The sequence below is a fragment of the Bufo bufo genome, chromosome 2, assembly GCF_905171765.1.
Source record: "Bufo bufo chromosome 2, aBufBuf1.1, whole genome shotgun sequence".
Classification (NCBI taxonomy): Eukaryota; Metazoa; Chordata; class Amphibia; order Anura; family Bufonidae; genus Bufo; species Bufo bufo.
Genome location: NC_053390.1, coordinates 347,459,913 through 347,483,074, shown reverse-complemented (window position 1 = coordinate 347,483,074; position 23,162 = coordinate 347,459,913). Strand labels below are relative to the sequence as shown.

Here is a 23,162-nt window from a genome sequence, read left to right as displayed (position 1 = left end):
CTTGGCCATTCCAGGACTCTCCATTTCTTCTTTTTCAGCCAATCTTTGGTTGATTTACTAGTATGTTTTGGGTCATTGTCATGTTGCATGGTCCAGTTCCGCTTCAGCTTTAATTTTCTAACTGATGGTCTCACATGTTCTTCAAGCACCTTCTGATACACAGTAGAATTCATCGTGGATTCTATGATGGTGAGCTGACCAGGTCCTGCTGCAGCAAAGCAGCCCCAAACCATGACACTTCCACCTCCATGCTTCACAGTTGGTATGAGGTTCTTTTCTTGGAATGCTGTGTTTGGTTTACGCCAAACATGTCCTCTGCTGTTGTGTCCAAATAATTCAATTTTGGACTCATCTGTCCAAAGAACATTATTCCAGAAGTCCTGGTCTTTGTCAACTTTATCGCTGGCAAATGTCAGTCTGGCCTCGATGTTTCTCTTGGAAAGCAAAGGTTTCCTCCTTGCACACCTCCCATGCAAGTTAAACTTGTACAGTCTCTTTCTGATTGTAGAGGCATGTACTTCTACATCAACAGTAGCCAGAGCCTGCTGTAGTTCTCGAGATGACACTTTAGGGTTTTTGGATACCTCTTTTAGCATCTTGCGGTCTACTCTTGGGGTGAACTTGCTGGGGCGACCAGTCCTGGGCATGTTGGCAGTTGTTTTGAAAGCCCTCCACTTGTTGACTATCTTCCGGACAGTGGAATGGCTGATTTCAAAATCTTTTGAGATCTTTTTAAATCCCTTCCCAGACTCATAGGCTGCTACAATCTTTTTTCTGAAGTCCTCTGACAGCTCTTTTGCTCTCACCATGGTGCTCACTCTCACTTCAACAGTCAGGAGCACACCAAACTAAATGTCTGAGGTTTAAATAGGGCAAGCCTCATTCAACATGCAGAGTAACGATCTACTAATTATGTGCACCTGGTGTGATATACCTGTGTGAGATCTGAGCCAATTTAAGAGGGAATACATGTGAGGGTGTCCTATCTTTTTCCTCAGTTAGAATAGGCATTTTTGTAGAATGACATTTACAGAAGATCTTGAAAAGACTTTTCTTCAGTTTTCTTTGTTTAGTTGGATTACTTTAATCTCTCTGTATTGTTGAAACGGAGATGAAATAACCATTTATTAAAAATGTTACAAAAAACCACATGCTTTCAAAGGGTGTCCTAATTTTTTCACATGACTGTATGCATGTAGTATTATAAGCTGATCATGACAGTAAGCAGTATTTGTGCTCCTTCTTTTGGCAGGTGAACACTGTGATGTCTCTGTTAGGAATGTTTTGTCCAACAATGTTCGATGTTGTCAGTGGATTGGAAAACTACCACCCTCGTATAGCTCTAAGATGGCAACTCGGCCGCATATTTGCCTTATTTCTGGGAAACCTCTACACATTCCTCATTGCTCTCATGGATGAAATCAACCTTAAAGTATTAAGCATAATATTTCATAGAATACTATACTGTACTACATTGCTCTCTACATAGCTTATCAAAACCTTTTTTTTTTTGTTTTGTGACTTTTCTAGCGCCAAGAAGAAAAAATTGTGCAACATAATATGACAATGTGGTATGCCAATCTTTTCAATGGATCCTCTTCAGAAAATTCAACTGGTGTTCCTTTTCAAGTTGACCCAGCAGATGTTCCCAGAGGACCATGCTGGGAGACAATGGTGGGCCAGGTTAGTGAATTTTAAAAGAGTTCAATATGCTTAGCTTGTTCACTTAGACGCACCAATTATCGGGCAGATTATCGGGAACGACCGTTCCTGCAAATGGTTGCTCCCGACAATCTGCCCGTCTGAATGTGCCGCCGATCACCCAATGAACGAGTGAAACGTTTGTTCATCGGGTGATGCAGTCGCTCGTACAGGCACCAACCGATCATGGCTTCTGGGCAGCAGATTGAAATCCAGACATGAAGTCCTTGCAGTGTGTCTTATGCATTTTTGACTCCCTCTGCATGCTTAACCCCCTCTTGAAACAGCTATTTTCTGTGGTTTGCTCTATTTTTTACTCCCTGCATTCCAGGAGTCATAACTATTTTATTTTTCAGTTCACATAGCCATATCATACCTAGTTTTTTTGCGGGACAAGTTGTACTTCCTAATGGCACCTTTTATTATTGCATACAGAGCAGTGGAAACTGGAAAAAAAAATTCTAATAGGGTGGAATTGAAAAAAAATAAAAAACAAAGCAGCCATTGTTTTTTTTACACCATTCCCTATGCAGTAAAAATGACATGTAAATTAACTGCGGGTCAGTAAGATTTACTGCTCTGATGAAATGAAAAGTTGTGAAAGTTAAGTTCTGATTGGTTGCTATAGGAAACAAAGACAATCTTTCTTTTAGACAGTTTTGATAAACGAGGCCCATAGTGTTGTATTTACATTACATTCTTGCTTCAATAGTACTTTTTAACAAACAACTATTTTGTACTTATAGTTTGTTCATATGAGTAGATATACCTTAAAGGGGTTCTCCTGGCTTTTAATATTGATGACCTATCCTCAGGATAGGTCATCAATATCACATCGGCGGAGGTCTAATACCCGACACCCCGCCGATCAGATGGATTGAAGGGAAGGCACGTGCAGTGCTCCCTTCTCTCTTCCTGTTCGCTGCTGCTATGTCCATGGCAAGCAAGAAGAGAGACGGGAAATGGCACGCGCGCACTGGGCACCTTCCCTTCATACAGCTGATATGATATTGATGGCCTATCCTGAGGATAGGTCATCAATATTAAAAGCCCAGAAAACCTTCCTCCCCTTTCCTATACTATATGACATTTTTCAACTGTTTTATTGATGTGTGTCTGTTCAGAATGGTGGTGGTTTATTTATTTGCTATAATTACGGGCGCTGAGCTTGTCAGAAATGCATAATCAGACACTGAAAGGACTTCATGTTTGGCTCTTTATTCAAGATAGAATAAAGCTGACAATTTATTGCTGATTTAAGTGCTGGATCGAATTTTGTTTTCCTGAATTTTAAAGACCTTTAGGCTAGTGCAGCCACCACTAGGAGGAGCTCACTGCAAAGAGAATTAATGCAGTTATTATTGAGTTCTTGTTAAGGGCAGTCACACGTTTATACTTGTTGCCCATATTCATCAAGTTATTTTGAATTTTCCGCCATACAGAAGACAATGATGACGGAAAACGTTCCTCCTCAGGGATACCGTAAGTATCCAAACTAGAGAATGTGCCAAATTGCGGGTGAAACCCATATGCCCCAAAAAACTATCTACAATTGTTTATGGCAAACTCTGCTAAAGACTAAAATGAGGACCACTCCTCCTGGTTCTCAGAGACAAAACATCTTAAGTAATTCTCCAGACTCTGATTAGAGTGCTCCTTCTGTCCATTTGTCTGAGGATGAAAAGCAGAAGAAAAAGACAGTTATACCCCCAGCCGAGTACAGAACGCCTTCCAGAATCTGGACACAAACTGAGTCCCAAGATCCGAGACCACGTCAGAGGGAATGCCATAAAGTTTTACAAGTTTTACACTTGCACAAGTGTTTTAGCATTAGGTAGGCCAGGCAATGCTATAAAGTGCACCATTTTACTAAAACGATCAATTACCACCAGAATAACTTTCCAGATGAATTAGGCAGATCAGTAATAAAATCCATAGACAAGTGAGTCCGGACGGGCAACGGAAATAGAGATCCAGGAGGTCAAGTATGTGTCACCTTAGCGCGTGCACAGATACTACAGGCCGACACATAGTCCTCAACACACTTACGCAACACCGGCCACCAGAATCTATAAGAGAAGAGGTCGACAGTGGATCTACTCCCAGGGTGTCCCGTAAGAACCGTACAGTGATGTTCCTCAAACACCTTATGACACAATTCTGATGGAACAAATAATTTACCAGAGGGGCAAGACTCCGGTGCGTCTCCCTGAGCCTCTAACACCTTCACCTCTAGGCCAGGGTATAGAGCGGATATCACCACCCCTTCCAACAGTATCGGACTTGGATTTTCAAAATCACCACCTCCAGGAAAACTATGTGACAAGGCATCTGCCTTGATGTTCTTAAACCCAGGACGATAAGTGACTGTGAAATTAAATCTGGTGAAAAACAAAGACCATCTGGCCTGCCTCAGTTTCAGTCAATTAGCCGACTTTGGGTAAGCCAGATTTTTGTGATCTGTGAACACCGTGATCGGATGAATTGCCCCTTCCAACCAATGGTGCCGCTCCTCAAAAGCCAACTTAATGGCCAATGGTGCCACCTAATGTGTCCTTTAGCCAAACTCTTGGTAATATACTCTCTCATGGCAGTTTTTTACGTTCCAGGAAGGTTATACAACCTAGACAACCTAGATTTGGGCAACTTAGCTCCCGGGAATAAGGTTGATAGGACAATCATATTCCCGATGCGGAGTTAAATCCTGGCATCCACTTCAGAAAATACATCAGCAAAATCAGATATAAAAGAGGGTAATGTTTTAGTGGTTAAAGCAGAAAAAGATGTATTTAGAGAATTGTCAAAGCAATATTCACCTCAAACCAGAATCTGTCTAGCATGCCAATCGATGGCTGGATTGTGCCTGCTTAACCACGGTAAACCCAGAACCAACGGAGCAGGGAGACCCTCCAACACAAAAAATGAGATGAATTCCTGATGAAAGTCACCCACTCTTAATCGGATGTCATGCACCATCTGAGATAAACAATGGAAATGTTTTTCTGGAATGCACTTGGAGACAACCCGTGCATACGGACGAACTAAGCATCAATCAGGTTCACCCCTGCCCCACTGTCGATAAACACCTCAATCCCCACAGTCTTGGACTCTAGCGCCACCTCAGCAGTCAGGAGAAATCGAGTACTACCAGGCAAAGACAAATGCACATTCTCAAATGCACATTCTCCCAGCCCCCCCCCCAAGAGTCAGATGGGAATTAAACGTCCTTTTTTTTTTTCTTTTTGAGGCTGAATGCTTGGACATACATTGATAAAATGTTCTTTTTGTCTGCAGAAAAAACAAACTCCCTTCCTACGACCAGAATGCTTAAAAGTGGATCCCGGAGTAGCTCCCCCTAACTGCATAGGTTCATCCCCAGATATAAACCCAGGACTATCTTCAACCAAAGTGTCAGAGGAAGATGATATGTTATATGATAGTACATTCTGGGAGTAGGGGCCCCTAGATCTCTCTCTCAGGCGTCTATCAATTCGTACTGCAAGAGACTCAGGATTCTCATGAAAGGCCAAAGTGTCCTTCAGCCTCTCTGATAATCCCTGACAAAACTGACTACGGAGAGCCGGATCGTTCCACTCAGTATCCATAGCCCACCTCCTAAGCTCAGAGCAATAGATCTCAGCAGAACGCTTTCCCTGACAAAAGCCAAGCAGCTTGGTCTCGGCCAGGGAGGTCTGATCCGGGTCATCATAAATGAGACCCAGAGCTTTGAAAAATTCATCCACTGACCGGAGAGACTGCGATCCAGTCGGCAGAGAAAAAGTCCATGACTGAGTGTCCCCTTAAACAACAAAATAACCACACCAAATCTCTGATTCTCATCCCCAGATGAGTGTGGACATAGCCTAAAATACAATTTGCGTGCCTCCCTAAACAAAATGAAATTATCACTTCCCACAGAGAATCTGTCCGGGAGGGCAACTTTAGGCTTGAGACAGGCCTGTTAACCACCACCTGTGGTCTCTGGATCTGCGAGACGGTCGTGCGGAGGTCAGCTACCTCAAAAGAGAGCCCGTGCAGCAATAGGATCCATGGCTGTACTGAATCAAGCAAAAATGACGGTTTTGGAGGATTATAATGTCACGCTCATGTGTGGGAGGAAGATACCACACCGAGCATAGGAGGGAAAGGGATACCTGAAACTAGGGAAGGAAGATGGACACCTCCTAGAGAAAACCCTAACTCCATTCCTGACAGACTACCAGTATTAATAGGCCCCAAAGGTAGGCAAGTTCATACACCAGATACCTAGAATCCTATCTCACCCTAAAGGGCCCTGGAAGTAATGTCAAGACTGAGTCTACCTGTTCCTTCAAAGGAAAGGACGAACAGGAGTCTTCCTCAGGCATAAGGACAAACAACAGGGAAAGGCAACACACACATATATAAACAAAATACAAAAGGGAAAGGAAACACTTATCTTCAATGAAGCTTTGGTAGCACCAGGAACTCAGCCGAGAACCAAACACAAGCTAACCACAAGTCCAAAATACGCTATAAACCGCAAAGCATGGTGGGAGAAACAACAATAAATGGAGAAGGTGAAATGACCACAATAGCCACACCTGGGGAAAGAAGGTGTGGCAAGCACCAGAAACAACACAGACGTAATTTGATCCAAAAAGAAAACATGTCAGATTAAACCATGTCTCACAGATCTTCTGCCACCAGTCACGGGAACATCTGTATGTCTCGGTACGTCCGTGACAGTTTCATAGGCGTTTCTCTTCAGTTTTGGTGCATTTTTTGAGGGTCAGTATTCACCCCCCTTCCAAATGCAACATAATGTACTTGTCGCCAACCCCCACAAAAACTAGTGTGAAGGAAGCCCTAGAAAAGTGACATAAAACAATATCAGGTCCAACTACATCCCATTAATAGACATTAATTTGGGAGAGGGGAGTTTTAAATTTTGTTATGAGGACCTATGATTTCTATGTATGCCTCAGAAGAAGCCATACATTTATTAAGTAGAAAGCATGAAAATGGGGCTAATTTTGATGTAAATGTATCTTAGCGCATAAATTGTAGGATCTCAGATGTTTACAGTGGCCAAACACATTGGATGGAAGCCAACAGAGCCTTACACATTTGGTGGGGATTACCAACTACCTAAGGTTGAGTTCACACTTCAGTTATTTCCATCAGTAATTGTGAGGCAAAACCTGTAGTGAAGCATAGACAGAGATAAATTATAATGGAAAGATCTGTACCTGTTCTGTGTTTTTGACCCGTGCCTAGTTTTGGCTCACAATAACTGATGGAAATAACTGAGCTAATATGTGAAGTATAAAACTCAGCCTTAGGCTACATGCACACGACCATTGTGTGTTTTGCGGTCCGTAAATTGCGTATCCGCAAAACACGGATGGCGTCCATGTGTGTTCCGCAATTTGCGTAACGGCACAGACAGCCATTGATATAACTGCCTATTCTTGTCCGCAAAACGGACAAGAATAGGACAGGTTATATATTTTTTGCGGACCATGGAACGGAGCAACGGATGCAGACAGCACACGGAGTGCTGTCCGCATCTTTTGCGACCCCATTGAAGTAAACGGGTCCGCACCCGAGCCGCAAAAACTGCGGCTCGGAGGTGGACCAAAACAACGGTCGTGTGCATGAGGCCTTAAGTGCATGGTGTTCTTCTGACTCTCCCTAACCCTTCCTGGTAGATGCTGTGGGGGAAAAAAAATTCAGGTACACTGTATTTCAACATGTTCAGTTTTTTGTTCCCACAGGAGATAAGCTACTGCCAGAGGAGTCTGGCAGTGACTTATTCACCTCTCCCCATTAAAACTACATGCAAGCTCAGCAGAATGAGCAAATGTTTATGGGGAAGTTGAGGAGAACAGCTGTAGGCCAATTGCATCTTTTATTTGGTTATATTATTTCTATTCATCTGGAAACATACATTGTCTAAGCAGCGGTGCACAACCTGCGGCCCCAAAGGCAAGGTTTGCGGCCCCCGTCCTGCTAGAGAGAAACATAGCTGATTGTGTGATCAGCTGTGTTTCTTCCTGGAGCGCCGCACAGGGAAGGATGACAGCTCCTGCCCCTGAACTGTAGCAGGAGTCTGGATCAGGACGGATCCCTGGCTATTGGTGAGAGTGGGGGAGCCGAGGAGAAGGCAGGCGCAGGTTATCAGCGCTTCTGCAGTTTAAACCCAGCTATCACGTGATCGCCTGGTGTCTTGGGGGCAGAGGAGCGCAGAGCTGCAGGGTCAGTAGACTCTGATCGGCTCTGCCCTGTACAAAGCCCCCCTTCCCAACCCAGCAGGCTGGTTTCCCCTGTAACTTGGGCTCCTTTGGATGCTCCAGTTACAGTGTAAATAGTACAAAAAAAAAGTCTGTGTCCCCCAAGGTCTTTCATGGACCTTTTGGGGACAAATTAAAATCAATTAAAAAACAAAATGCGAAATAAAATTGTTCAGTCCCCCAATGACCTTTTTATGACCTCTAGAGGGATATATGTGGCAAAAATATATTTTAAAAATAAGTAATAAAGTGATTATTTAAAGAAATAAAGTACAAATAAAAGAAAAGAAAAGGAAACAGAAAAAAGTCAGTGTCCCCCAAACAAAGGTCTTTTTCTAGAATAAATATATTTAAAAATAAGTTAAGAAAAAGAAAAAATTATAAAATACATAAAAGAAAAAAAAATAGCCACATCAACCAAAACCATCAGTATTATCACCCTATTCACATGAAACTATACATATTATATAATAAAACGATCCAAAGCAAAATAGGGAACTGATTATAATAATTTGCAGATTTAAGGAATGAGCTATAGTTTGGATAAAAATGACTTTATAAAAAGAAATTGTACATGTACAAATTTGTTTCCTGTACAAAAAATATAAACTAAAATAAAACTAAAAAATATAATAAAAAGCTGCAAGTTATTTTCGTAGCCCAACTAAAAAAGTTACAAATGTTTGAACCCTGTACGCTAAACCACAAAGGGACTGGTCATTAAGGGACTGCACATGACCATACCGTGTTTTGTGGTCCGCAAAACACGAATGCTAGCCTTGTATGTTCTGCAGAATTGTTTTGCGGAACAGAGCAACGGATGTGGGCAGCACAGGGAGTGCTATCTGCATCTTTTGCGGCCCCATTGAAGTGAATGGGTCCGCATCCGAGCCGCAAAAAATGCGGCTCGGATGCAGACCAAAACAATGGTCGTGTGCATGAGCCCTCAGGGAAAGTGCTTACTTGTTATTGTAGGGCACCTACAGTATATCTAGGGTTGCAGGAGGCAGTAATAACCAGTGAGCGCCATCCTCTGCAGTGAAGGAAAGGGCTTTCTGGTTATTGTCTCGCTGTCTCCATCTTCTGGACCCGGAGCACCTCTCCAGCAAATGACTGACTTCAGCGGTAAAACACTGCTTGTGGCCACATCACCACTGAAGCCAGTCATTGGCTAGAACGGAGCATGTGACTATACCCATTGGCAGCCGGATGTGAACAGCACGGGGACCGGAAGATGGAGACAGCGGCAGAGAGCAGGTAAGTATGAATCTTCTGTTTCAAGGCCATGCTTCAGGAATGTGTCAAAAATCATTACTCGGCACGATATTCGGGACAATTACTGGGAACAAGTCTTCATAGGAGCGCTCATTCCTGATAACTGGTTGGTATAATGGTGCCGCTGATCAGCTGATAAACAAGCGATCACTCGTTTATCGGCTGATTTGCATGTTTTATCAGGATGAAAGATGTACAATTATTGTCAGCACATCTCTCTGTGTAATCAGGAATGTGCTGCCAATAATCAACAGAACTGAATGAGGGAGCAGTGACTGTGCTAGCGATCATTCCTCCCCATTCACTTTGCATCGGCCTGTGTAATAGGTTGATGCAAACAAGTGCTGATTAACTTTTTTTTTTTTTTGTGGCCCCTTGAAATAGAGCAATGTGACAATGCGGCCCCCAGTCCAAAAAAGGTTGTGCACCCCTGTCTTATAGTGTTATAGAGCATTGACTAGGACCCTGTACTTGCAAATTTATCACTGGGTATTATATTCTTTCTTTTTACAGATAATTATGTAAATGATGTAATCTTCACATTTTGCTTCCTTTTCTAGGAATTTGTACGACTTACTGTAAATGATATCATGACGACATATGTCACTATATTAACTGGTGACTTCCTACAAGCGGTCTTTGTACGTTTTTTTAATTATTGTTGGTGCTGGGATCTGGAGTATGGATGGGTATGTAACACTATTTACGTCATCTGCTCCTTTGACTATCAGTTATATGTTTGCTGTAAGAGAATGATGAATTTTGATGCTTTAACCTTTAGGCTACATCTACACGATGACATTTGTCGCGCAACATTTTGTTGCACTAATGTCGCGCGACAATTTTTATAATGGCAGTCTATAGTGTCGCACTGCAACATGCAACATGCTGCGACAGTGACGCAACAGTCGCAGAAAATCCATTCGAGATCAATTTTTCTGCGACTGTTGCGTCGCAGTCACAGCATGTTGCATGTTGCAGTGCGACACCATAGCCTGCCATTATAAAAATTGTCGCGCGACATTAGTGCAACAAAATGTTGCGCTACAAATGTTGCAGTGTAGTTGTGCCCTATTGCGCGACATATGTCGTCGTGTAGACGTAGCCTTAGAGGACCCGTGAATTTTCTGGTTTTGCGTTTTAGGTTTTTTTCCTGCCTTCCATAACTATGTTTTATTTTTCCATTCACATAGCCATAGGAGGGCTTTTTTTTTTTCTTGCGAGGTAAGTTGTACTTTCTAATGGCACTATTTAATATTGCATCTGAGCTGGAAAAAATCCAAATGGAGTGGAATTGGCAAAAAAAATGCAATTTCCCCCACAGTTTTATGGGTTTTGTGGGTTTTATGGAGTTGAAGTGACGAAAAAATGGCGAATTAACAATTTTTATTTTTTTCCATTATGCTATTCGCCTTATGAGATAAATATTTTTACATTCTAATAGTACAGGCGTTGGAATTTTCTTTTACTTTTTTTATTTTTATTTTTTTACCTTCAGTGATATTTTACAAGAAATGATTAGACTGCCAATTGTATTATGTGATGGATATTTATTCACCACAGAACACAGCATCAGTTGTATCAGTTGGCCAAACAAGGACTTTCAGTTTATTACACACTCAATAATTCCAATAAACTCATCCATTAATATGTTGCATATTGCATTTAGAAAGTAGCTTTTTTTTAATCAAAAAGTTTATGATTTTTAGGTTTCAGGAAATGAGGTGTAGGTGCTTGATTAATATGGTCATCATGCATTGAAAAAAGTGTGGAAAATGTAATGCAGCCCTCCCCCTTATCTATCCCTGGGTATCTTCCTTTTATTTCTGAAGTACTGTGAGTCCATATTAACCATCAATATCATTTACTAATGCATCTCAATAAATTAGAATAGTATCAAAAAGTTCATTTATTTCAGTAATTCAATTCAAAAAGTTAAACTCATGTATCATATAAATTTAAAACATATAGAGTTTATTTCTTTTAATGTTGATGATTATGGCTTACAGCTAATGAAAATCCGAAGGTTAGTACCTCAGAAAATTAGAATATTATATAAGACCAATTCAAAAAATTATTTTTCATACAGAAATGTTGTCCTACTGAAAAGTATCTGCAGTATATGCACTCAATGCTTGGTAGGGGCTCCTTTGCATGAATTACCGCATCAATGGGGATCAGCCTATGGCACTGCTGAGGTGTTATGAATGCCAAGTTGTTTTAATATCAGCCTTCAGCTTGTCTGCATTGTTAGGTCTGGTGTCTCTCATCTTCTTCTTGACAATACCCCATAGATTCTCTATGAGATTTAGGTCAGGCCAGTTTGCTGGACAGTCAAGCACAGTGACACTGTGCTTATTAAACCAGGTATTGGTACTTGTGGCAGTGTGGGCAGGTGCCAAGTTCTGCTGGTAAATTTTCAGCAAAGGGAAGCATGAAGTGCTCTATAATATAACACAGTGGACCAACACTATGGAAACTTCACACTGGACCTCAACTTGGATCATGTGCCTCTCCACTCTGCCTTCCGACTCTGGAACCTTGATTTCCAAATGAAATGCAAAATTTACTTTGATCTGAAAACAGGATTTTGGACGACTGAGCAACAGTTCAGTCCTTTTTCTCCTTAGCCCAGGTAAGACGCTTCTGATGTCTCTGAGTCATAGAGGCTTGACACAAGGAATGCAACAGTTGTAGCCTATGTCCTGGCTACATCTGTCTGTGGTGGCCCTTGAAGCACTGACTCTAGCCGCAGTCCAGTCCTTGTTAATCGCCCTCAAATTCTTTAGTGGCCTTTTCTTGGCAATCCTATTAAGGCTGCGGTTATCCCTGTTTCTTGTGCACCTTTTTATGCCACACTTTTTCCTTCCACTACGTTTCCATTAATATGCTTCAATACAGCACTTTGAACAGCCAGCTTATTTAGCAATGACCTTTTGTGGCTTACCCTCTTTATGGGGGATGTCAATGACTGTCTTCTGGACAACTGTCAATTCACCAGTCTACTCCATTATTTGTGTAGCCTACTGAACCAGACTGAGGGACCATTTAAAGGCTTAGGAAACCTTTGCAGGTGTTTTGTTAGAGTGTGGCAATATGAGTCTACAAGATTTTGAATTTTTCACAAGATTCTAATTTTCTGAGATACTAACTTTTGGGTTTTCATTAGCTGTAAGCCATAATCATCAACATTGAAAGAATTAAACACTTGAAATAGATCACTCTGTAATGAATCTATATCATATATGCGTTTCACTTTTTGAATTGAATTACTGAAATAAATGAACTTTTTGATGACATTCTAATTTATTGAGATGCACTGGTATGTATAAGCTGACAATGCTCAATTGTTTTTTATTTATTGTGTTTATTACCCTCAATATGCTTCTGGTTAAGACAAAATGTATTAAATTCTTGTGATTTATGCATAATGATCTTTATTTCTATTTGCAGCCTTCATATTGTGAATTTGATATCAGTGGTAATGTGTTGGGATTGATTTTCAACCAAGGAATGATTTGGTAAATACATTCTTTCACATTCCATAACTGCAATAAAAGGCCAAAGCAATAGGTCTCAGTGTTTTAAAGGGGTTCTCAGGGAATTAAGAATATAAAATGACAGAAAATACTTAAATATTACTTTATTATAAATATATTCCCAAATGCCTTACATTAGTTATAATGGCTTATTTTGTCTAGGGAGCAATCATCAGAGGATGGAATCCTCTAAGTACAAACAAAACCTGTCCTAATAATCACACAGCAGGACAAGTTACTTCACAACACTGATCTAAAGAGCTGCCTCAGCCCCCTCTCTTCTCTGCTGTTCAGTATTATGATCCTCAATACAGTTTAATATGATCTTCAGCTGAATCTCTGTAGGAATGGAGTTCATGAGGTAACATGAAGTACAGAAAGGAGGTTGGGATGTGGCTGATGAGCAGCATTTGTATGCCGTCTCCATTACCACAGCCCCACATTACCACAGTCTGTCCTGTCCATCCTATGTACTTAATGTCTTCTGATGAACTCCATTCCTACAGAGATTCAGCTAAAGTTCTTATGAGCTGTATTCAGGATCATAATACCTGACAAGTATTAGGGGAGGATGAGGCAGATCTTTAGCTCAGTGCTCTGAAGTAACTTGTCCTCCTGTGTGATTAGGACAGGTTTTGTGTGTACTAATAGGACAGCGGCCATTTTATTTCTCCTAATGATTGCTCCCTAGACAAAACAAGCCATTATAACGAATGAAAGGTATTTGGGAATATATTTATAATAAAGTAATATTTTAGTATTTTCATTTTTTTTAATTCCCGGAGGACCCCTTTTAGGACTCCATATACTTCTCTATGAATTTGGTGTAACCACATTCTCTTATAGCCCAGTTCTGGGCGAATACCTTCATTCTGTTATACATAGCTTTCCATATTATAAGTTGTAAATAGTTCAACTGTTACTTTGTAGCTCTTGGGTACCACCTTAAAGGGGTTGTATCATCTTGGACATTGGTGGCATATCTCTAGGATATGCTCCCACAGTGTGATAGGTGCAGGTCCCACTTCTGGGTCCCGCACCTATACTTAGAACGGAGCTGGCAAAGTTCCGGAGGGCGCACCGCACATGCGCAGCCACCCTTCATTCATTTCTATGGGAGTGCAGAAAATAGTCAACATGCTTGACTGTTTATGGAAGTCCGTTGAAATGAAGGGGAAGCGCACTGCACAAGTGCGGTCACCACTCTATTCACTTCTATGGAGCTTACGGAAATAGCCAAGTCTCACCTGTTCGACATTGGGGTCATATCCTAGCGATATGCCCCAAATGTTCAAGATGGGAGTACCCCTTTAACTGTAGCCAAAATTTCTATGTGGAGTTTGGCACTGTTCACATAATGTTACTGTCCTTATGTAGCCAGCGTTGACCTGCAGGAGAGGATGGAAGTAGTGGCTGTGATGCGGATGATTGTAGTAGTTCTCAGGGTGGCGATCCTTTTCAAGCTTTCTCTGGGCCAAGCTCCCGCGATGAAGGGAGGGGTTCACTCTTTCTTATTCTTAGGGCAGACCCTTCTTCTTCCTGGTGGTGGTTTTTACGCTACCCTGTTGTGAGTGGTAGAATCAAAAATGGGAAACCTTGTGGACGTTAGTTTTACAACAAATAACAGTTCTTTAGTGAAGATGGTGGAAAAGTGCAAATATATGTACTTACAGCAGTAGGCACATTACTTATTATGCAGATGTAGACATGATTCTCCTGAGGATAGGTCATCAATATTGTACTCCCGGAAACCCCTTTAAATATTATAGTGGACGTTTGGTTTCTATTTATCTATTTTACATATGATGAATGATATATATTTTCATGTGTTTTCTTTTAGGATGGGATCATTTTATGCGCCATGCCTTCCTGCCATTAATGTTCTTCGTCTTCATTCGTCCATGTACTTACAGTGCTGGGCAGTGATGTGCTGCAATGTTCCTCATGCGAGAGTGTTTAAAGCTTCCAGATCCAACAATTTCTACATGGCCATGTTGCTTTTTATACTCTTCTTGGCTATGTTGCCAGTCATCTATACCATTGTTTCTATTCCACCATCTTTTGATTGTGGGCCATTTAGGTAATCAGTGTGATAATAACTTCATGTTACACTTTAATATGCAGCAAACTGTTGCTTACCTACTGCACCCTTGCCATTCAGTCACCAGATTTCTTTATAGTTAGGGCTCCCATTGATGGAATTTACATATAGACACAGTTGGCCTTATACCTAAACAGAGTATTGTAAACCATGTGCATTATTTAACACTCAAAGTGCCATCAGAATTATGAAATTTACAATAGGACAAACAAGAAGGGGGAAAGGTTCTAGATGTGAAGTAGAGTAGTTTATTTTGGCAATCAGTCACTGCAATCTTGGCATGGCAGTCTTTCAGGTTTGGTGTACTGGACTGCCAGGCTTCTGAGATGTGCCATTAAGATACATTTACAACACCTATGGCTTCAGTTAAAGGGGTTATCCCACAAACATCATTTCAAATGTAGGACCACCCCATTCCCGGAGAATTGTCTTCTTCAGTCCCATAGAAATGAAAGGAGCGGTGGACCAACACGCACACAACCGCTTCATTCAGATTAGGGACTCTGAAACCCCTGTTCTTAGGACAGCTATCCTATGGATAGGCGATAAATAATGTTTATGGGTTAACCCCTTTAGGTTGGCAATGTGATCCCTCCCACCTCAGCTTCTGATTCATGTGAGACTAAATGTTATAAAAATAAGGATGAGAAGTCTGACCAAGTCCTAAGGCCAGTTTGACACAAGCGTGTGCAGTTCTGGAAGTACCGTCAGTGTTATGGCTACATTTCCCAGATTGAACACAGCTTGCTGACTCGAACTCACTGCATAGTGGTCTATGATGCTATGACTTCTTGTCTGCTTGCAGGTCTACTGTACTGTGCTCAACAAGATGTGGTGAATATGGGACAGCAGACCATTGGTTGGGATGGAACTCACAGCATCATACATCAGTGATCAGTTTGGGTCAGCCGAGCTACAGTTGGTCCTGATAATGCAGCCATCATTTGTCCCACAGCGCACAGGCTAATGTGAAACTGGTCTGAAGAAAAAAAAAAACGTACTTATTTATTCAGATATACGTGTAATCTAAATTGCAACTTTTGTTATCTTTCAGTATGTACTAGTAACCCTATTGAGTATTTCAGAAGTTACATTTTATTTACACAGAATAATAGTACGGGTAGTATTTATCCTTTGATTTGTGCCAGGAAACTGGCATCTAAAAGTTGCACTTTTCAGCACATAGCATGCTTGCACTAAATTTTGCAACTTTTAGCATTTTTTAAACTGCTCTCTCCACTTTTGAAAAGTTGATGGAAAAGTGTTTGTGGTTAGCTATGTTAATTAGTTTTATTTCAGATTTATCAATTGTGACTTTTTAAAAAGTTGTCTGAAAAGGTCCACTCTCACTCCAGTAGGGGTGGTGTAAAAAACTGGAGCAACATCTCTAGACAAAGAGTTACATTTAACTATGCACCAAATTCATCATGTACAACCATACTTGTGACTTTTTGAAGTTAGAATTATTGCAAGGCTTGATAAATCCCCCCCCCCCCCCCTAGTGTTTTCCTCTGCAGTGATTATTATTCAACCCTTAGTATTATCACGGTTAAATAAAAAATCTGCGACTTTTCCCCACTCACGCCAGGTCTAAAAAAGGGCGCATGGCGTGGACAGGTAAGGGGGCCTGTCTCAGTTATCATTTTCTAAGCCTGTTTTACAAAATGTCTTAAAACTACCGCAGCAAGGAAGCTGGCTTACATTTAGAATGGCGGTGGATGTGCAAAAGTTATGTAGAGACCAGTGCCTCTACATAACTTTAGCGGATCCATCTCCAGTCCAGGGATTATTAAGAAAGGCCAACTAAGGCTACTTTCACACTTGCGGCAGAGTGATCCGGCAAGCAGCTTCGTCGCCGGAACTGCCTGCCGGATCCAGCAAAACGTATGCCAACTGATGGCATTTGTAAGATTGGGCATTAAAAATGCCTGATCAGTCAAAAAAATGCATTGAAATGCAGGATCCGTCTTTCCGGCAAAACGGATCCGGCATTTATTTTCTTCACCTTTTTTTTCGGTCTGCGCATTCCGGTATTTTGAAAGCCGGATCCGGCACTAATACATTCCTATGGAAAAAAAATGCTGGATCCGGCATTCAGGCAAGTGTTCCGTTTTTTTGGCCGGAGATAAAACTGTAGCGTGCTGCGTTATTATGTTTTGCCTGATCAGTCAAAATGACTGAACGGAAGACATCCTGATGCATCCTGAACGGATTACTCTCCATTCAGAATGCATGGGGATAAAACTGATCAGTTCTTTTCCGGTATAGAGCCCCTAGGACGGAACTTTATGCCGGAAAAGAAAATGGCTAGTGTGAAAGTACCCTAACACACTGGTCTTAATAAATGACCCCCTAAGTTTATTTAGTACATTTCAGCACTTTCAGCCACTAGAGGGCGCTGTGCTGCAGCTAACTGAAAATTAGAACTTTACCAAAGTTTATTGTTCTTTATAATGCACCAGCATATTCTGCAAGTTACCACTCAGAGTATAAATACGTATACAAACGCGCAGGGTAGGAGGACAGACTGCAGTAATAATTACATGTAGATATGGCCGACCTCATTAGAGGACATTTTCATATGACCGTAATAAGGACACATTTTAGCATCCATTTTGTGACAGCAGCACATGATTCTAAATGTCCTTTGTCTAAATTTGGCCTAAGTTTTCTGATGGCTTATCACATCGTATGTGCTGATAAATCTCAAGTATGTTGGCTGTAATATTGATTCATATATATTGAATATATATTGACTGTTACTGCATGATTTGTTTTAAGTTAGTAAGAGTGGCCATACACGTTCAGTAGCTATCGGCTGGGACACCTATCTCTCCCTACTCCCCCTGACCCCCCATACCCATACATGTTTGGCCAAACTGAACGTTTACATGTAGACAATGAGGAGAGAGGAGAAAGCGCCAGCAGACACCTCTAGTGGCAGCATATCTCCTGGGATGGGGAAAGGATTGGGCGAAATATTCACATAATCTGTTGGGGGAGAGTCGGAAGGTCCCCACACGCATTAGACCGTACGGTGGTCTTAATCCCAACTAGAAGTTGCTGGTCAGTTTCAGATGGAAACGGGGAAATGTAAAAAGTAGATTACAGCATCCAATATAAAATCTCCATGAAATCCATCACAAATGCTGCTGCTGGCTCACCGCTTACACATTACACAATACATATTGCCCTTAGACATTTTTTTTGGGGGGGGGGGATTTTTTTTACTTTACTCATGTAACCATGCTGGCTGGTCACCACGCACAAGATTTCACGTGGTTTCTTCAATCAAGATGGCCGTGACAGTCTCTCCACTAGCAAATGGATGAGGTGAGTATGTTTTTTTTTTTTACCGCCATTTCATGAAAAATTGATTCGTTACCACGAAGCGCGAGGAAATTCGTGGCAAATAGAATTTTTCCTGAAATTCAGATCAACGTTAATTAATTTGACTTCAATTCGCTCAACACTAAATGCTACCATGCTACGCTGATACTATGTTATTTGCTCAACTGGAACTTCTGTTTAGCTTGATGAATTCATTCATATGAATGTATTTAACCAGTTGCATGTAGAAACATATGACCTGCTGTATTGTGTGCTTGTTAATATGTATGCATCTATGTTTTAGTGGAAAGCAGCGGATGTTTGAAGTTATACAGGAGACTTTACAGCACGACTTCCCTGCATGGATTGCAAAAGTGTTTGGCTACGCTTCTAACCCTGGACTAATTCTACCATTCATTTTGCTAATGGTGTAAGTAAGTTTGTTGGAGAGTAGACTATAAAGACTTCTTTTATATGATTAATGACTATTTTAACTCCTCCTTGTACTGGTGAACATTCATCATAAAGTGATATTGATCATAATGATATATGTACATTTAAAATGGCCTACCACAAACATTTATCACCTATGCATATGCACACCACTCCATTCACAGACTAGACTCATGGGGCACCTTCTCATTATTGGTGGAGGTTCCAGAAGTCGGACTCCTAGTGATTATACATTTATCACAGTATAGGCGATCAATGTTGTTTGCAGGCCATCCCTTTAAGGGTTTGCAGGTTCTTTTACTGAGATAGATATCCTAAGACCAAGTACTAAATGTAAGGCTATGTTCACACTGCACATTTTGACAATGTCAAAATCTGTTACGTATTCCGCGGCAGACACTGTTTCTGAATCAGTTTTTCAATTTCAGTCTCGCAGACCTGCTCACTGTTTATACCACAAGTAGAGTCCCGCCAAAATATCCTGTGGTGTCTGTGTGGAAAGACAGACATGAATGGCGGCGCGGACACCCATGGAAAACAGCGTTTTTTGGTGTAGAATCCATGGTTAAATCTGTAGCACTAATCCGCAGTGTGAACATAAACTGAGCAGGCACAGTAGAATAGGTATGGGGCTGCAGATATTGCAGTCATACCAGCTTTGGAGCCTAAAGGAGCCCCAAGAACCCTCTTTCACATAACTGTAGTGCTATGAGTGGCACATGGTAGGTGGCTTTTACTTTTGTCGATGATTTTTAGTTAAAGGGTTTGGCCACTTTTTGGTTACTGTTGTAAGGTGATTATATGGCTCTTACTAATATAGCCTTTGTTGGAATTCTGCACCATTTTCTATATTTCATAAGGTGTGCCACCTTGTTTGCCAAGTTTTTTCTGCTCTTCACACAGAGGTCCTGCTCATAAGATGGCCGCTGATAGAGGGTCATGTGACCAGGCAAATCACCTCCATGTCTCCGTAGACATAACTATAAAAAAAAAGTTATGGGGGTCACCGGGGAGCAGGGGTTCTGTTAGGGTTGCCACCTTTCCCAACAAAAAAATAATAGTTACACAAATTAAAAAGGTTGGTGTGTCTATTTAAGTTTTATTTAGCCTCTATTTTTTAAATGATTCTGATGGGATTAAAACTCACAGCCTTCTACATTAAAGTCAAGAACCTTAAACACTGAGCTATAGAGCTTCATGTTAACCTTCTGTAACTATATTATGGCTAAAACCTTAGTGTCACGGGTATAAAGATAGAGCGGAGGTGCACCCCCTGAGCTGCCACCCGGTCCCCTGTCCCTGCCTACTTTCACCACCCGCCCTAGGTGGCAGGGCGCAACTGGGCGACAGTCCCTGACCTGTGTAAGTGCAAGCAGAGAGATAGAGACAGCAGGGAAGCGGACAGCCAATGAGAGGATATCACTCGAGCGGACAGAGAGGTGGGACAAGCAAGGTACCACCAAAAACAGAAGGGTGAGGCGGGTCAACTAGCCGGGGTCAGTCCAGGGGGTCACGTCAGTACAAGGGAAGAGGCAAAGATAAAATCCAAAAGCAAGCCGAGGTCAAAATCTGAGAGGTAGCGTCAAGGTTCAGGGAGCAGGCAGAAGAGGTGTCAGGAAGCAGATCAAGGGTCAAATCCAAAGGTAAGCTAAATAACAATAATAATACACAGCCTAAGGGACCAAAATCACAGGCAACCTGTAGCCAGCAGGTTGCCTGTATTTATAGTGGGGAGTGAGGTGCATGTGACGTGGCCATCGTCACATGACCGACAGACAGGTAAGTCGAGCACCAAGTGATCAGCTCGGCGCTCAAGGCAGACCTAGGAGCAAGGAGTCTCCCAGCTAGCAAAGCCGCCCTGAGAACGAGGCCGAACACAGATCCTCGCTCTCGAAGCTAAGCAGCAGGTCTGTGGCTGATGGGAGACTGAGTGCGCCTTCGGTGCCCCGTTACACTTAGTAATAGTTTCCCACATATTATGCATTCATATATATATCAGAGGTATGATTTTATATATTTTTTTTTGTAATTACACATTTTTTGCCATACATTTTTTTACAATTACAAAATAAAATAAAAAATGACACTTCTGCTGTATAATAATACCTAAAACATGAGAAACTACTATGAGGTGTTCCTGTCACAGCTTAGCATTGAGCTCAATAGCTCAGTGGTTAAGGTTCTTGCCTTTAATGTAGAAGGTTGTTAGTTCAAATCCCAGCAGAAACATTTTAGAAAGAGAGGGTAATTAGACTTAAATACACAGAGTGTCCCCAAGCGTACTGACAATGCCCCCCTGTAGCACTGATTCCATATATGGAGCCAGAGCAGGGACTCTTGAGCCAGGAAGAGTCCAGACTCTTCGGGATTCCCCAATGTTCAGCGATCTGCGATTAGAGCAGTGGGCCCCGACACTTGCCCTGCTTTGTCGGGTGCTGAAGCCGACCCTGCATTTGCGGGTGAGACAACCCCTTTAAATCTAATTATATGAGCCTCTGTTGAGTCTTCTCTGTCTACAGCCAGTCAAAATCAGTATTGCATCTTTACCCTTCATTAAAACCACCTAGAATCAAGGTGTAGTGGATGTTTTCTTCTTTTTTTTGTTATTTTTTTATGAATAAGATCAGTTATTAGCGTGCTAATGTATGACTTTCATTTTTCTTGTGTCTAGCATGAGTATATATTACCTTAATGCTACATCAAAAGGATATCAAGCATCGATTGCAGAACTGAAGAAAAAGCTGCAAAATGTAGGTAGCAAGATGTTATGCCTCTGTGCATTTCTTTATGCCAACTATTTCATGGTGATTATCATTTGTCTTATAGCAAGCTGAGGAAAATAAGAGGAGGAATAAAAAGGCAGATGACAAAGCAGCAGAAGCCCAAGGGGATCCCTCTAATCCAAATGACAATTCTGCTGGTATGTCTTTATACATGAAAGGGGAAATCAAGTAAAATTATATTTTGATATGTTATAGATATGATATAAGTGAAAAGTTCAAGTAACAGAAATCTCTGTGTAGTGACAAAGAGTTTTAACCTATTTATAGAACCCTTAAGTTCTGGACATCGGTGGTGGTCCAAGATTTCAGAATTTCAAATGTGATCTACTGTTATGTGCCTCTTACAAACAGAAGAGAAATTAGTTGATTTCACCTTTAATTAGATCAGAGATAGATCATGTGATTCCAATAAAATATTAACTATTTGGTGTTTTTTTGCTAATCATTGCTTTTTTCTCTGAGAGATTACCTACCTTATGGATAGAAATGACGTCTGCCACTTTATGGTACATGTAGGATGACTGATACTACTTCAGTTTCTACTTTCTGGAAAAGAGCTATGTGGCTTCACATTTCCCATGGAACAAGGCCTGTAAGACAGCACACATCAGGTTTATTTCCTTAAAGGGGTTGTCTTGGTTAAAAAGCAGTTCTTGTAAGTCATCTAAAGTAACAAAAGAATTAATACTCACCCCCTTTGTCCCCTTTTTCTTCCATAGATGTGATCTAGTTCTCCGTCATCTTGGCTGCAGTAGTGACAATCCTTGCATACAGGTCACCCTCAGCGGTGATGTCCTGTGTACTGCTGAGGCTAGTGATCAGCTGTACTGTGACCTATGAGCATGTGCACTGCTGCAGCCAGGAAGATGACATCATTGGCTGAAGAAGCAGGTGAAAAAAGGGGTGATTATCAATTATTTTGTCATTTTAGGGGATTCCCAGGTTTTTATTTAACTAAGACAACCCCTTTAATGAGGTCAATGGGACCCCTAGAAGTCAATGGGAATTATTATATCTGTCCTAGAATAAAAAGATTACTACAGAATAGTGATATGCCATTCTAGTGCTGAGTATAGCATAGCATGGTCTATTTGTAGTCATTTTTAAACTCGTGGTTAATAGATACATAGAAAAGAAAAAAACTATTTGTCTTCCAGGAGGAGAACCCAATAAGAATAATAGTTCGGCAGGAGGACCTAAAGGGAAGAATCTTGAAGTTCCTCCTCGGATTGCTGTAACTAGACCACCTACAGCTAGAGGACCACCAGTGCCTTCATGAAGTCTAGAACTAACAAACAAAATGTGTTGTCATTAAATATAATACAGAGCAATATCAGACATGACATCATATATTTTATTATTATGTATAACAATATAGCGTCTGTACGTTATTGCTAGAGATGAGCGAATTTCATATTTTGAAATTCGTTGCGGTTTTGTGGTATTTAGCAAATTGTGTTATGGATTCCGTTACCACGGACCATAACGCAATTCCATGATGAAATGCATAACGAAATGCCTTTAGAGGCATTCCGTTATTCATTCCGTCGTAATAGAAGTCTATGGCCTGCATAACGGATCTGTCCCGTTTCCGCTATGCAGGAGAGGACTCCCCTGCATAACGGAAACGGGACGGATCCCTTATGCAGCCCACAGACTTCTATTATGACGGAATGAATAAAGGCATTTCGTTATGCATTTCATC

General features: G+C 41.3%; 1 protein-coding gene across 1 annotated transcript in view; it reads left to right on the top strand.

The window, feature by feature from the left end:
- LOC120990867 (transmembrane channel-like protein 1) overlaps nucleotides 1-22,736 on the top strand; it is a 90,554-nt gene extending 67,818 nt beyond the window's left edge. The window contains exons 13-21 of the mRNA XM_040419750.1: nucleotides 1,253-1,432; nucleotides 1,531-1,683; nucleotides 9,812-9,940; nucleotides 12,705-12,772; nucleotides 14,631-14,870; nucleotides 18,526-18,651; nucleotides 21,346-21,424; nucleotides 21,501-21,625; nucleotides 22,580-22,736. Of these exons, the coding sequence (XP_040275684.1) occupies nucleotides 1,253-1,432; nucleotides 1,531-1,683; nucleotides 9,812-9,940; nucleotides 12,705-12,772; nucleotides 14,631-14,870; nucleotides 18,526-18,651; nucleotides 21,346-21,424; nucleotides 21,501-21,625; nucleotides 22,580-22,736 (1,257 nt within the window). The remainder of the gene's footprint in view (nucleotides 1-1,252; nucleotides 1,433-1,530; nucleotides 1,684-9,811; nucleotides 9,941-12,704; nucleotides 12,773-14,630; nucleotides 14,871-18,525; nucleotides 18,652-21,345; nucleotides 21,425-21,500; nucleotides 21,626-22,579) is intronic.
- Nucleotides 22,737-23,162: the final 426 nt, after the last annotated feature.